The sequence below is a fragment of the Chamaea fasciata genome, unplaced genomic scaffold (genome assembly GCF_029207755.1).
Source record: "Chamaea fasciata isolate MVZ Bird 193981 ecotype frontalis unplaced genomic scaffold, bChaFas1.0.hap1 SCAF_6, whole genome shotgun sequence".
NCBI lineage: Eukaryota > Metazoa > Chordata > Aves > Passeriformes > Sylviidae > Chamaea > Chamaea fasciata.
In genome coordinates, this window is record NW_027094091.1 from 41,432,966 (window position 1) to 41,448,604 (window position 15,639).

A 15,639-nucleotide genomic window follows, 5' to 3' on the forward strand; every position below is an offset into this window, starting at 1 on the left:
ATTTTATAAGGTGAAATTATTAGATCATCTCATTTTCTGTAAGTAGCATGTGAAGAGGGAATCCAGCGCTGTAGAAACAATTATTAAGACATATCTCTTCAGACTGGCCTTTAGTTCATAAACTGTGGCTGAACTAAAAATAGATTTGCATTATTTTATGACCATCAGTTTATAACTAGTAAAACTGAGGTGAGAGGAAACTTCTTTCACTCTTTAGGTGAAAAGCAATCTCTTGCTAGGGTTCGGAATATATTTTTTTTCTGGCTCATTCAGACTACTCTGTTACATTACAGAGCTTTTTCACCTTCTGTTTGAGTAGCAATTACTAGCCATCCCTGAAGCAGAATATCAGACTTTGCGACAACTGGTCTGTCTTGAATTGGTAAATTCTATGTGCAGGTGTAGCTGCCAAGACGCCACATGTTATTGTATTGCTGAGCTAAAGAAAATAAAGGTGTTTTCATTTAAATAAACATAGATAGAGCCCCAGCCTCCCCTGAAGTAGGCAAGAGGGTGGAAAGGGAACATGAGAAACTTACCCAGGCGTGTAATAGTGTTCTAATATCAGAGACTGCTTGAGGGGGAGGGGAAGCAGCCTGCACTGCCTTGGCGGAATCTTCGCATTACTAAAAATGTCCCTTATTCTCCTTATGTTTTTGGGGTTTTTTTCACCCAAAACTATACTGTTGAATATTGTTAGGAAATTGCATAGCCAGTAGTATGCACATCATTGACTGGAGCCATTGCTGCATTCCAAGATTTATATCCTGGAATATCTTGGAGAGTGCAAAAAGAAGAAATTACCCTTTGGGACACTAAAATAATACTTCTAATGCTTCTTGAAAAACAGTGGTAAAAAATTTGTTTGTAGATTCACAGAAGCTGGAACAGATACATTGACCACTGTGAACAGTGTGAGTAGAGGAAGAAATTTTATAGTGCGTTAGAAATGCTGTTTTACAGCCTTGGCTGTAAATGTGACTTCTAAAGTCCATTAGAGTTTTTGGTTTTCTACAAAATGTTGATCTCTACGGTAGGAACATGTGATTTAGTATGATCGTTGTAATTCCCAAGATAAAATATACCAGACTTTACAGAGGAGTCCTGGGAAAAAGTTGGTAAGGCATTTAGTTCTCCAAAATCTGGAATGTGTAGCACTATACAGTGCAGGACACTTATTAAACTGATTTGCTCTGTGAGGAGAGACAGCAGCTGCATCTTTATGAAAGCAAAAGTTATTTGGGGAGTGTAGTGTCCAGTGCAGCAGGACCCTGAGCTTTGGTGGTCATTTCCCCAAAATGTTCTGTTGTAAGATAGTAATATTAATAATACAGGTAATACCTTGTACAGCAGAAGACAAGGACAAATAATAGGAGTACTGCTGCACAAAACAGTAAGAATACATGGTCCTGTTACCATTTTTTGTTGTGTGTGTTATTATTTTAACTCATAACTTTTGCAGAGTACTAAAGGGATCTGTGGTCCGTATATGCAGTGAGTAGCACAAAGTAGAGAATCAGAGGTGAAACAGTACAGGACAAGGTTTCATGTAGATGTTACCCATTTTTTAGTCCTTGAAAGAGAACTTTCTAAGTAACTTCTAATTGTGTGGAAAATCCTTTTTATTTACTGTATTTTATATAACTACATGACTGTATTAAGATGGGAAAAAGGTAAACGTCGCATATTAACTGCGAGTGTCGGAAATCTTTGGAGCCTTCATCCTACACAGAACTTCATTCTTTGTATTTAAAGATAAAGGCCAAAGTAAGTACATGGACTGGGGCATCATTTTCAGGCTTATTTGTATGTGTACCTTTTTTCCAAGTTCACTCTTTTTTCCAAATTCTTGTCTTATATATAATAATAGTATAGAATGGTATGAAATGTTTTGCACTTTTTTGGTTTATATGTCTGTTCTACTCATAACATGCCATTTTTGGCATTTATTTGCTTTTGCCTGTATTTAAAGATGTAAAAAATTTAATCTGTATTTTAAAAAAGCTAAACATATTTTTTTATTCTGACTGGCTCTGGGAATACTGTCATTCTGTAATGCAATGAGCATAAGTACAGGTAGCTTCTAAGAAATTTGGCAATTGGTGTTTTAAAAGGAAGAGTTGGGGAAACATCTTCTTTCCTTACGTCCAATTCTGATCTGCAAGATTATACTGTCTCTTCCTATAAGATTCTTATTCAAGTGCTTGAAATGCTGTATCAATCGAAGTTGTATGGGTATAAATTAGTTTGTAGCAGAGACTGAATTCTGTCATTCTGTATTCCTGGAATTACTTGCTTGTGTGCTTAATCCATATCAGTAGTTTAATATATGCTTAAATAGTTGAAAGCTTGCTGTCTGTCTGAACATAGAATTGTTTTTGTTTCAGAACCTGAAGTACATTTACCAATGTATCTAGTTTGCAATTTCTATTTCTTGTCCCTTTGTCCCTACAAGGTGAATGTCACTTTCGGAGGCTATGGGATATTTATATGCTTGTGGTTGAGACACATAAGTGTTTATCAGTGCACCTAGATACCAGTCATGAGAATTTATTTCCTGGATAAAGTTGTGTACCAACTTCCTAGTCATCAGGGAAATGTTTTCAGCAATACACAGCTTATTAACTGGCACTGAAGTAAACTTTTGATACAAATGAGAGTTTTGGGGAAAAGAGACACGTTTCTTAGGGCTTCTTATTTTTGCATTCAGTGCCAAAATGCATTCACCAAGGGACAAAAGCTTCTTTGCAAAACGTGTACATCTCACCTTCACATGATACTGATCCACAGAAAATGGAAATATATTTTCTGGTAGACTGGGGTGTGGTAAGGCAGCAATTAATTTCTCCAAATCAAACAAATGCATAGTTTTCATGAAAAGAGTTTGCATGTTTGAAGATTAGAATTTGGGGGTTTAAACTCTGTCTTGTTTTTCCTTTCCACTTGTAGTGTGGTAAGTGTATATTTATGATCAAAGTGACTTACAGTGAATGATCGGGAAGAGAATTGAAATCTAAGGATTAAACTTTTTTTTCCCATACATCCTAAATAACAAGGTAGAAATACAGAGAGAGCTGTGTGGTTGTGTTAGAAGCCTCGGGCTGTTATTAATCAGTGTGAGAAAAGATTAAACAGGGAGAACCATGGCAACCATGTAACATTTGTGAATGAATCTGTGTTTCCATAAGGCAGTTCCTAATGTGCAGTACTGCGTTTTCTAAAATAGATGCATTCAAAGTAGCTTGGCGCAGAAACTACAATCCATATTTGGGGAATGGCAGTTAGAAATGTTCTCTATACCTTGAGTATCTATATTTCATGGAAAATGTAGACACGGCAGGGTACTTGGGGGCTTTATGCTCATTCGTTGGCTGAAAGTGATGTCTACTGCTAGAAGTGATGTTTGTATATAATTAAACATAATTTTCTGAGTATAAAAACTGACCTCATCAGTTATTCATTTGGATTGTATCTGGGTTTGTTGTTTCTTTCCAGTGACTGTTATGACACAGTGTGTATAAGATCAGCAAATACAGAAACTACTATGGAAATTTATTTCACATCTTATCACTGGTGTTTCATCTTTTCTCTGTTTATATGTTAAAACATCAAGCATGATGATTTCATGACAGAAATCATAGAACATAGGTCTTTTCTCAGTTGTTGGATGATCTCTAATGATACCCAAAGGAGTTTCCTCTTGCAGGAAAAGACACTGCCAAATCCTCCTAAAGTGGGTGAGTCTTAGGGGTAAATTAGCCATGTTGTGATCCTCAGGAACTGCAGTCAAATGACTCTGGGTAACTTTGTTTGGGAATTCATATTGGAAAGACAAAATCCAGAGGGAATATTTGATACAATTAAAATTTTGTATTGGCTAATTTTTTAAAAATGTTTTCTTCCAGTATCCTGTCTTTGCTGTCACCCCAAGTAGCCCCAGTTAAATATTTCTGTTGATGTTGAGCAGAATAATCTTTACTGGACTTTTACCCTGTATGGAGTATTTGCTGGTGCTGTCACAGAGCCACCATTTCAGTCAAGGTGCCATCTTCTTCTGTACCTCCAGGAAATCTGGTTTCTGGGTTCTTTTCTCTGCTGCCTACCTGGAAGTGACATTATTCATAGGTAACTTTTACTGATGTGCTCTGCTAGTGGTTTTCAATTCCAGGAATCTTGTATCTACTGTGCTGAATGGGGAACTGGACTGAATGGGCCAGTCTGACATTGATATAGATATTTGTCTGGCAACAAATGCATAAGAGAATGGTGTAAATTAATGCATTTGAAAGGCAATGGAATTAACTAAATAGCTCCTCTGAAGCTTGAAAATTGGGCAATAGGTGGTTGTGCCGGCTGACCTGGTCATATTATAAAGTAAAACAATAATACCTGAGTTAAAATTTCATCTTACATAAAATGAAAAGTAGTGTACAAGTACCTGCACTTTCATTATTACTGATGACTTAAATTTTGTTTCATTTCGTTTTTTTATCTCACATGATGTATCTTTTGTGTGTGATGTGATGTGTCTGTGCCTTTGTCTTTGAGGAAGATTTAATTTTGTCTCAGTGAGAGGGGAAGTAAAAAAGAAAGTTATCCACCTGTTGAATGAATGATGGAGTATGCTTTTTTTTTTTTTTACAACTGTATTGCTACGTCTGTAGGCTTGTTAGTTGCCTGAAATACATTTGTTTTTTTCTAATGCAGCATGCCACTCTATCATTTTCTTCCTTTTTGGGGTCCTCCCATTTTCCCTCTTCCCTTTGTAATAAACTCTGCATTCCTCTTCTCCTGTCATACATCTTTGCTGTATATTGGCCTGTAGGGAATAACAAAACCGCTGTTAGATACCATGTATTTGAGTGCCTCTGTCATGCTCCAGTGTTCCCTTTTCCACTCAGATAAATGTGAATCTGCCAGCCTTTGAAAAAAATGTCATCAAACTAAATGTTTGGCCTTCGTTTCCTCTATGGGCAAATATGTTTATTTTACAAGGAGCAATATTATTACTTACAGATGTGATTTGAAAGTGATCTAAGAAGTGAAGACTATGTAAAGTATCACCAGTACCTCACACTTTTGTCTATACAAAAGCACAGTTATGTGAAATGGTGGAAACCAAGACATTTTCCATAGGAAATATAAATATTTTAATAGCAGAAATTAAAAATACTTCAAATAGAGGTGGAAAAGGGAAGTAAAGTTTCCTTTAGAATCATGGTGCTAAAATTCTTATTAGTAAAATATCAAAGTTGTATTTTCATTATGACAGTTTTTTAGTAATTTTCAGTGTTTCCAAAATTGAAGCTGTCCAAACCATTTCAATGTTATTTTACAACAGTTTGTCTGGTGAGCTGCCAGAGGACCTTAGATGTTTTGAGTCTGTAGGTGGGTGTGCTGTGCCAACACCAGAAAACCCTCAGAATTCTATGTGCTTTTAAACAAGTTGGAATAGAAATATAACACTGCTCCACAAAATGCTGTTAAAAAAATCTATCGGGATTCTTAACAACTTCTTATTTTGTCACTAAAAATAAAAAAAATGTTATTTTCAAAAGGGGAAGGAAGAATAAATTTCACCTGTCACAAACTGTTTAATGGGCGTTCTAGATTTTGGTCTAGCATGCATCTGTATACAGATGGAAAGGCCCAACATCACTGTTATGACAAAGGGTTTTACCTGGTGGAGTTTTGCTTCTTATATTTTTTGATTTCTGGCAGCAAAGAAAAGCCATAGAAAGGTCACAAAGCTTCAAGCCAAGATAAACAGCCTGTCAGAATATGTTTAGGAAATGACAGTATAAACCACAGAAAAACATATAGAAAGGAGAGGAAAATATATACCCTTGGAGAATACATTTCCTGGTTGGAAAGCTGTTGAAGCTTTGAGGTGCTTATGTTGCTTCCTTGCTCCTTTCCAGTAAATTGTCTTTGTTCAGGTTGTTAATTCAATCCATGTTCACAGGCACCCAGGCCTTAGGGAAGGGGAGTGGATCTTCTGCAGCAGGTATAACAGGAGGCATTGAGGGCATCATGCCTAAAGGCCAGAGCATCGTTAGTCCCAGGGATGGAGGTTGGACTGTCTCTTTGGCAGAAATTTTTACCTAGTAATATTTAAAAAGTATTGTAGGTACAGCACCAGATCATTTCTTGAGTCATTTTCAAAGAGGCTTGTGTTTGCTCCTTTGCACATGGCAAAGAAAAGAAAGCTTCTTCATTGATAAGTTCAACATGCATCATTTTAACATTTTTTTACTCCACTGCAGTTTGTAAAATGGCATCTCAGTTCTTGGTTATTTATTCTAGTTATTTTGTGTTTCAAGTACGAGTTTCACTTGATCAGGAGATAATTTTCCATGGTTGTGCTACTGTCCCTGCTGCTCCATAGCCCTGTGACATCAGCTGCAAAATTACATGCCACAATAATGTAAATGCTAAAGCATCTGAGCAATTTTGTTTTGTTAATTTTACAGAAAGTTCAGACATCATTCCAGGTATGCGATGAGAGGAATTTTAGTTGCACAGTAGACTTTTTGACAGACTCTTGTAGCACATTTAGCCTACATAAGCGACAGGAATAAAGTTATTGGCAAAAAAAGTCATATCCGAGCTGAATTTTATTTGGTTTTTCAGAATATTTATTTCCCTCAAGTTTACCTCGCTCCTAATGGAATTAATCAGCTTTTATTTGAAAGGTCTAGGATTTAAACTGCGGAATTTGAGTTTCTCTTTTACTTCAGGTGTACCAGAAGACCAAAGGGTGCAATAAAAAGTACTGCAAATTAGGTAGAGGCTCTAAGCCCCCTGACTCCCCTCAGCATCTTAAACCTAAGTCAATAAATGTAAATATTAGCTTATTTCACTCTTTAAAAGCAGAAAGGTAAATAATTATTTCATATTCTTAACTGAAAAATAAAAAGGTTATCTTTAGAAATTTCATAAGCTGATCTTGAAAAAAATCTCAGCACTCCAAATAAATTTGATAAATGTGTCAAGCCCTGAGGCCTTAGTGCAATTAATGTACACATTGCCTTTGTAAGAAGTACCTGATCATAAAGTAAAAACACTGGTGGATCTGTTAAAGGAATTAGTTTGTGTTTGGGGGAAAAAAAGATAATGATAAAGTAATTAGTATCATAAGTTCAACAAAGATTTAAAACTGTGCTACATGGCAGTAATGGATTTTGAACACAGTTAATGAGCATATTCAATGCATTCATTTTTAATTAAGTGGAAAAAATAGTGGTCCTTTAACTGTAGATAATAAATGTGCAAGTCAGTCTTGCACAAACATGCAACACAAGAATTTATTGCCTGCTGTCTAACTAGGGAACTGGAAATCATTATAAAGATTAGATTTACTGAAAAAAAAAATCCAGAAAAAGCTTTAGTAGAAAATGTTTATGAGGTAATAACTTTCACATTAAATATAGTTTGGCATATTTGGTCGAGTGTGTGTGTGTGCATGTTTTTTAAAATATGAGCCTTTGCTATCATCAGAGGTAGGACTGTTTGTACCCTTGAAAAGGACTCTGCTATTTACAAATTTAGATTTATGTGAGAAGTATTTAATATATGACTGCACATGCAGGAGAACATAAAAATATTAGAAACCTCAAAACTTTCTTAGAGGTTTGTTATGCTCATACTTAGGATACAAACTGTGGTTTAAAAAAACACCAAAAAAAAAAAAAAAACAACACACCAAAAAAAAAAAAAAAAAAAAAAAAAAAAAAAAAAAACAAACAACTTGGCTCAGGAAGCTGCAGCTGAAAAGAGCCAAGTACTAGCCTGGCTTAACCAGCACAGACTCACCTTCCGAAAACACTGGGCTGTGCTGCCACTGGGGCTCTGGGGGATTGAGAAGCTGAAGCAGGGAAAATGCAGCTGAAATGCTCAGTGTTTATGCTGTCAGTGGGCGGCTGGGGAGCTGACATGAAGCAGGTTAAAGCACTGAAACCAGATGTACCTTCTAGAGCAGTGGCTTTCCATGTTTTTATGACTTGGGAACCCCCCAAACATTTCCAGTGAAAACAAGGACCTTTGTATGCCATACTGAAGCTTATTGATGATTGACTGGCATGTTTTAGTTACCTTTCATGGATCTGGTTGAAGTTGTTCACCGATCTCCAGGGATACCCGGACGACATGTTAAAAGCAATGGAACTAAATCAAACCTAATATGTTTCATTCTCTCAAAATTCCCTACCCATATGTCTCTTGTCAACGCTTTCACAATGCCAGGTTCTTTCTGACATGCAGTGAGGTCTAGGTCTTTGCTCAACAAATGTCTTGTTGGGGTATGCATGAACTCCTTCCAAGTTTCCCTAAGCCTTAACTTAACCTTTAGGAAGTTATTCACCTCTGGTATTCCAGGAAAGACAGTTTTCATTACCAAAAAGCTCCCAAACTTTCATTGGTGGCATGCAGTGTATGGCTGGTGACATTGCAGCATGAATTACTGTGCAATTAAGGTCTTTTCTTTCCTCTGATTTTATTCTGACCTGTCACACTTGTAGTAATTGCTTTCTGTACAAGAAGCAAAACCATACACTTGGGTCTCTTCAAAATGCTAACTCTGCTTTTATTTTTTTAACCTCACTGCATGATTTTATTATGTATGTAAGTCAGTAGCAACTTGGGAGCTAAGTATAAAATAGCTGGCTTTGGCTGCATACTTTTACTTTTAGCATTTAAAAAAAATTGCAGATTCAGTTTATTGGTTAAATTAGGAAGTTTATAGAATTTTTATCAGTAAATAAACATTGTATTTTCTTTTCTGTTCAGGTATGACTTTGTAGAAGTTGAAGAGCCTAGTGATGGCACTGTTTTAGGGCGCTGGTGTGGTTCCAGTACTGTGCCAAGCAGACAAATCTCCAAAGGAAACCAGATCAGAATAAGATTTGTTTCTGATGAATATTTTCCTTCTGAACCTGGATTCTGCATCCATTATACACTTCTTATGCCAGTAAGTAACATGTTTGAGATCGAAACATTTCAGGATACAAAATCTTTGAAGTGGTAGCTCAAAAGAATCTTCCAATAGGTTAAGATTAATTACTGTTTATTTCTTAATAATAATAGTGTGCAATCTGTCTTCCTGAATTGTACATTTTGTTTCTGTTTTTTAACTGAGTGTTCCTGTGGTTCTTTTTGGATGGCTTTGGACTAAGAAGTTGTGGACTCAGTTGTTTGTGTGGAAAATTCAGTAAAATTTTTGCATTCCTAATACTGTAGTGTGGAAAAAAAAGAATTCCAGCCTTGAGAAAAAGATCAGTTTATGAATTAGCAGTGTGATGTTGAAAGAGGATTAGGAAGTCACCAAAAAGAAACTGAAGAGATTAGTGGTTTTATTAGTCAACTGCTATTAGATGTACTCAACCAGATGATTTTACTTAGTTCCCAAAAAGAACATTTCTGATTATTCTGGAAAGTTTTATTTTAGACACAAAGCAGACAATCTATAATGTTCATTTTTCACTGCATTTTCTTTGTAAACTGTACTTTAGACTTCTCTTGAATGTTGCTTAAAACTTGTAAGTCGCAGATATTAAACTAGTAATTGTCTAAAATATGACTAATTTAACCGTCAACAGTTTTGTTACTATTTTTATGAAATGAAAGATCTTTGACAGCAAAAAAATGTTTACAGAATTTTAAGGATGAGATAATGTCCTGAAACATTAAAATGGAGTAAAACAGGAGTTGACTTGTTTTAAAAAATGTACTCCATGTTTAAAGAGAGTAAGGAGCATTTTTTGATAAATTCTTCATAATTCACTCTGAATCTCCTAAGTAGTCCCATGGTCTGTGGTGTTTGGTTGGTGGAAAATATCTCCAAGCTCAATAAAAAATTGATCAAGAGAATCCATGTTGTAACCCCATTGACGTGCTTCACTCAGAATACACTTGGCTGGCTTTATTTTTCTGCTATTTTTGCTCCTTCTCCCAGTTGGCAAAATTTCAGTTATTGAGAATAATATATTTAGCCTGCTGATGATGGTGTCAGTATAGTGTACTGGGATGTTTGTGCGTATATAAATATATTTATGTGTGTTGTTTCCCTATAAATATTTTTAACTACTAATGCCTAAGGAAGAACTACTTCTAAAGGGACTAAAGGTTTGATCTGCATCTTTGACTCTTTGATGAGTTAGAATAACTTTTGTTAGTAGAGTACTGTGACCCCATAATAATAAACTTTAAAATTAAATAAAATGTCAGTCTTCAAACTTGAAATAAGGCCAGGTTTAAACTTCAGTACACCCGAGGGCAGAATGCAATAAGTATGTTTACTTTTAGAAAATGGTAAAAGAAAATCACTAAATGCATGTATTTGTGGGGCTGGTGCCAAATTCCGTTGTCACAGCTCTAGTATTACACCCTACCTGCTATGTTTCTCTCTAACTTATGTATGATCCCATTTCTGTGGAACTGATTAAACAAAGGCACCTGAAAACAGGAGTATATGTATAATTATTTTCGTGTCATGCTGTACAAATGGAGTGAGTTTATTCCTTAATATTTGATTTCTAACCAGAAAACCAGTTAGAAAATTTAGATTACCTACACTCACAAAACAATACTTTAATGTTCAAAATAGTTACTCCTAACACATGAAAGGAACAAGAGCAGCCTACTTGCTATCATAAGAATTGGAATGAGCCCCAAAATGTGCTTATCAGTTAATTTCTAAATCTCCCTCTAAAAGAGCTGTGATATTTTTCAACAAAAATTATATCCTAATAGTCATGCAGAATACAATTACACATTTCAGACAGCAGATTGTAAATTAAATAGATATTGTTTAGTTCCAGGATTAAACCTGCTTCTTGTACCCAACACCCCCAGAAAAATTAGTCAGCTATAGGAATGAGCTTAAATTTTAAATAATTCTTGCAAAATCATAGCTGATTCACTAAGAGATTTAGTTCAATGAATTGGTCCTAAACAGTTAATTCTTTTTCCTCTTTTTTTTTGACAAGTAATGGGGAGGGGGAGATGCCTGGTAGAGTACCAGTGAGAGATTGTTTGGGAAGAAATGAAGCAAAACTGAAATAAAACAGTGCAAGCTTGTTTCTGTATTTGAAGGCCACCCACAGAGAGGGGCACTGGACATAATTTCAGGTCTTTTAAAGAGCAAGAGAAATGGCTTTGTTTACATCTGCTCTAATTTATTGTGTATATATATATATATATATATATGTATATATGTATATATATATATTTAGGGGTTTTTTTTTATCTTTGTGTATTATATTTCAAACCAACTTTTCACATGATGAGTAGCAGGAAAATGGCTATTGATCTCATTACTTTGTTTCTAGGATTTAGTCACTCTAAAGAAAGGACTCACAGCCATTCCAATATCAGTGGAAGCAACATTGTTCTCTAGAAGGGTTTGATATGGGATTGGAAGACTGTATAAAAGCAGTGCACATACTGTATACAAGCAGAATGTTCCCCAAGAAAAAATTACTCTTGTCTTCAGATTCTAACTAATTGCAGCTTAATAATTTGAATTTCTTCCATTAAGTTGAGTACCATGGCTGCATCTGGAACTTTCTGTAATTCTGGTGTTACCCCCACTTTCTTTCCTCTATTTTATAGTTAGAAGTTAATTTTATGTGCAATACCGTGAAGTGGATGCAAGTGTTGAAAAAGGTTATTCCTATTAAGTAAACATTGTTTATGTTATTCCAAAATGATTGTGCTCCTTTCAGCACAGCTGTTATTCTCAATCACTCTTTCGTGCTCTGCCCTGTCACTTTGTGCTTACTGGTGAGCTGCTTTATTCAGTCAGGGCTGCCTAGTGATGGTTCTCAATTTTGACCAGCTATCCATTTATTAAAAGTCATGATTATGACAGCACTGTGCCACCTAAACCCTCCTAGAACTTTATTGCAAAAGCAACCCATATTTCATTTCTTTTGCCCTGCTTCTCATTTGCCCCATGTAGTAGCCACAAGAAATTGAGCGAAATCTTATAAACTCTTATAATATACATTTGGGCCTCAGTCTTCCTAGTGACTTGTTTAGTTTAAACTATGTCAGTTACAAGTTTGGCAGAGAAAACTTGATGTAATAATGCCCATTGTTAGTTGGGGAGCGGGTGAATGGGATACTTGATGCCTGAGGTGCCATTAAGGAATGCATGACTGATTGCCAAAGTAGTTATTAATTATTCAGGGCACTCAGAACAAAGCAGCTCCAGTTAAAATTGAAGTTGGGGGTTACTGTATTCCCCTTCTTTTTTGGCATATGGTAGCATGTCATTTGTCATCAAAGATCATGCCAAAGATCTTTGAAAATAAAAGACTTAACCCTCCTTTATGCAAGCAAAGATGAAACTCCAAGAAGCTGTCTAAAGACTGACCTGGTTTAAAAGTGGCTTAGCAGGTGGTTTGGGATTTTGGTGCAGTACCTGTTTGGCTTCGTGGGTGTCAATCCAAGAGAGTGGTCTGCTTTGGTTTACTTTACTTTTTTCCCCTTTTGATGCAGAAATTTTGTTAGTATTGCTCTTGCTTTTAGCAGTAATGAAGGTTAAATAGAGATTCTTTTAGAACTTTCTAATAATACTTCCTTTATTTCATCCAAATGGACTAAGCTTTGCTCTTTAAAGATTGAGCATGTTAATTTTTTTGTGTGGAACCTTTTTAATTGAGCTTGTTGATTGAAACAGGCAAATAAAATTAAAATACTAATGGAAAAAGTGCATAAAACTAGGTCAGAGTGGAAAGCTCATACCCTGCTTTCACTTCCTCTCACAAATCTACAGATTTCACAGCAATCAGGTATGTTTCTCATGCTCTTGTCCTGAAACCCAAGAGATGCTTAACTGTCTGCAATAACTGGAAATTCATCCAGAAACATCATAAAGGACATTACTGATCTCCTAAACAAGGGGTTTTCTACACTCTCTTTAGAAGCGGTCAAAAGGTCTTAGAAATAAAATTATTTCAGGGGTTTTAAAGCCAGGGCAGTACAAAGAATCAGGAGAGTGGATGAGTGTTATGTAGCACTTTGCAATACTACATGAAGTGAAAAAGAGCTGTGAAAACCCTTCATGTGGTGGGAAAGACTCTAAAACAAAACCTCTGTGTTCAGAGTTTCCGCTGATTAAGTGCAGTGAAACCTTAGTCTAGATAATTGAACAGGCTACTAAAGATGCTCCAGTGTGCAAATTCCATGTACTAATTTTCTTTTGTGTGGCAAAAATTCATTGTAAATCAAAGATGTTTTGGAACCAATTCTTTCCTTGGAGATTCCATTTTGCATTAAATTTTTGCTTAACATCTTAGATGAGAGAATTTTTTAGATGGGACATTAAATATTACCCCAAAATACATAGATAGGAGTGAAATGCTTCAGTTAACCAAAAAAAAATGCAAAGAGTACAAACTGAGAATGGCTATTATGCATGGGACTAAAATGAGTGCTGGGGAAAAAAAGATTTTGAGGCAAAAGAACCTCTGAAGTATACTTTCTAATTAAATCATAATGCTTTTTTCTTGTGACCATATCTCATTCTACCCCACGGACATCATAAAAAGTTTAAAGATCGGTGTGTGTGAAGCAGACTTGCAGAGAGACAAGGTTAGACAGGAATCTAGCAAGATTATGGACCTGCGCTGAAGTCCATAGACGTGTATCCTTAACCTCCACAGCCTGAGGTGTCAGTGAGGATTTTCTGAGACTATAAAGGAAGAGTCTCATTTTGAACCATTTTGGTGTTGTCATTTAGTTCTTAAAAGGAATGAGCATACTTATCTGATAGCAAGTTTTGTACTTTGAAGGGCAAAGTTCCTTTCCCTTTGGCCAAAATATGAATGCAGTTTCTCATGTAGTACATGTACTATTAACCATTTCTTTTGTGTTTTTCTGTGATGTTAGTCTTGCAGTGGCTCAGGCTGAAAAAAAATCACAAATTGTTTCATTGTTTGTGGAAAAAAGTAATTTAGTTTCCCTGGATTAAACTTTTTTACAAATTTATCACATATTTGACTAAAGTTTAAATTCGTTATTTTGGGAAGTTTATTGAATATCACATTCTTTATCACTGAGGCAGAAGATAAAAAAAATCAGTTCATTTTCTTATTTCTAAATAAGTAGCAGCAATTTCAAACTTAAATGCAATTGCATTACTGCAAATGTCATGTTTTGGTGTTTTTTTCTTGACAACGAGTTCTGTGCATGTTTTCTTCCTGGAAAATTTAGGAGTGGAGTGTTCAACAAATATCAAAGTGGGGGGTTTTTTTGGAACACTAATATAAGTCTTAAAACTCTTTAATTTTTGAGTTTTGGGCCCTTTTTTCGAACGAAAGTATTGAGGGGCAATCAGAACAAATGACAAGGACAAGAGCTCGTGAAAAGTACTCTCCTTTTACTTCTTCAGAGCAGTATGTCCAAGTTAGATCACTCTGTACCAACCTGTTTAAAGCAAATTTTTTACTACAAACAAGAATTGGGATGATGCAACTGTTATGGATAAGCAGGTAGTCTTTATTGCTCCATGTCCCAAATAATGCCTTTGATCAAATATTAACCCTCTCCTCGCACTTCAAAGCAGACCACAGAATGATCCAGTGGAAACAATTAAATACCCTAAAAAGTGAAGGAGTTTGGAAAATGTATTGGAAAAGTATTTCAAATACCTGAGAGATTCTCTTTTCTTCATTTTCTGTAATGTACCCAAAGCCTTTTATTAATTTCCATTTAGTAATGAATATTTATATTGTCAGGGACTCTTTTTTAGTATTTTAATTTATTATTTATTTAAAGAAAACTTTATTAGTGTCTCATAGCATTTCAGCGTAGAAGTTTCTGTATGCATATTTAACTTGGAAATGAGTTTTACGTGATCTAACGTTTACTTGTTTGTACTGTTCTAGTGTAAATTTTGATGTTGTGTGCTCTGCTGTTTTTAAAAATTTAAAGGCTTTCTATGAGGGTCCTCAAACAAAGAAAACTTCAAGCCAGACTGTGACTTAAGAGCAGTCTGTATGTATATAAAAATGTCACTCTCCAGCTGTAAACTCAGTGATGTCATGTAATTGGAGCTTTGGATGCCACTTCAACAGAAATATTTCACAATGTTATTCAAATGTTCCTTTAGTCTTTCAAGATTATTCTGTAGTCATGGTTCAAATTTATTTGTTCAATCCAATTGATCATATCTATCCTAAAGAATGCAGTGCCTCTCCTATTTGTAATTTTTTTATTTAATCCTTTACTAAATACTTTATGAGTTATTTTTCACTTGATATGTTTGGTTTAAAAAAACCCAAACCATCCTCCCCTCAAAAAACACAACTGAACAAAAAAAGACAACAGAAAGTCCACACACAAAAATTCCACAAAAAACCCCAAACAAAAAACCTCAAAGAACTCCCAACACCACCTTCCTCTCCCACAAAGTTTCTTTAGCAACCCATATTTTTTATATTTGAAGTACTACAGAATCATCTAGTTGACTAACCCTTCTCCAATTTTCAGGATCAACAGTTTTGGGAAAGCATGCTGATGGCTTCTCTACAAATTCTAAAGTAAAGTGATTCTATCCCATTCTCAAAGTAATCCCCTCTGTAACTGGCACAGTCCTGATTTTTTTTTTTCCTTTCAAATACTGAGATGTTGTGT

At 35.4% G+C, this 15,639-nt stretch overlaps 1 protein-coding gene across 1 annotated transcript in view; it reads left to right on the forward strand.

Moving 5' to 3' along the window:
* The window catches only part of PDGFC (platelet derived growth factor C), a 121,721-nt gene that overhangs the window by 79,727 nt on the left and 26,355 nt on the right, over nucleotides 1-15,639 (forward strand). Inside the window, exon 3 of the mRNA XM_066186079.1 lies at nucleotides 8,788-8,968. Coding sequence (XP_066042176.1) covers nucleotides 8,788-8,968 — 181 coding nt within the window. The remainder of the gene's footprint in view (nucleotides 1-8,787; nucleotides 8,969-15,639) is intronic.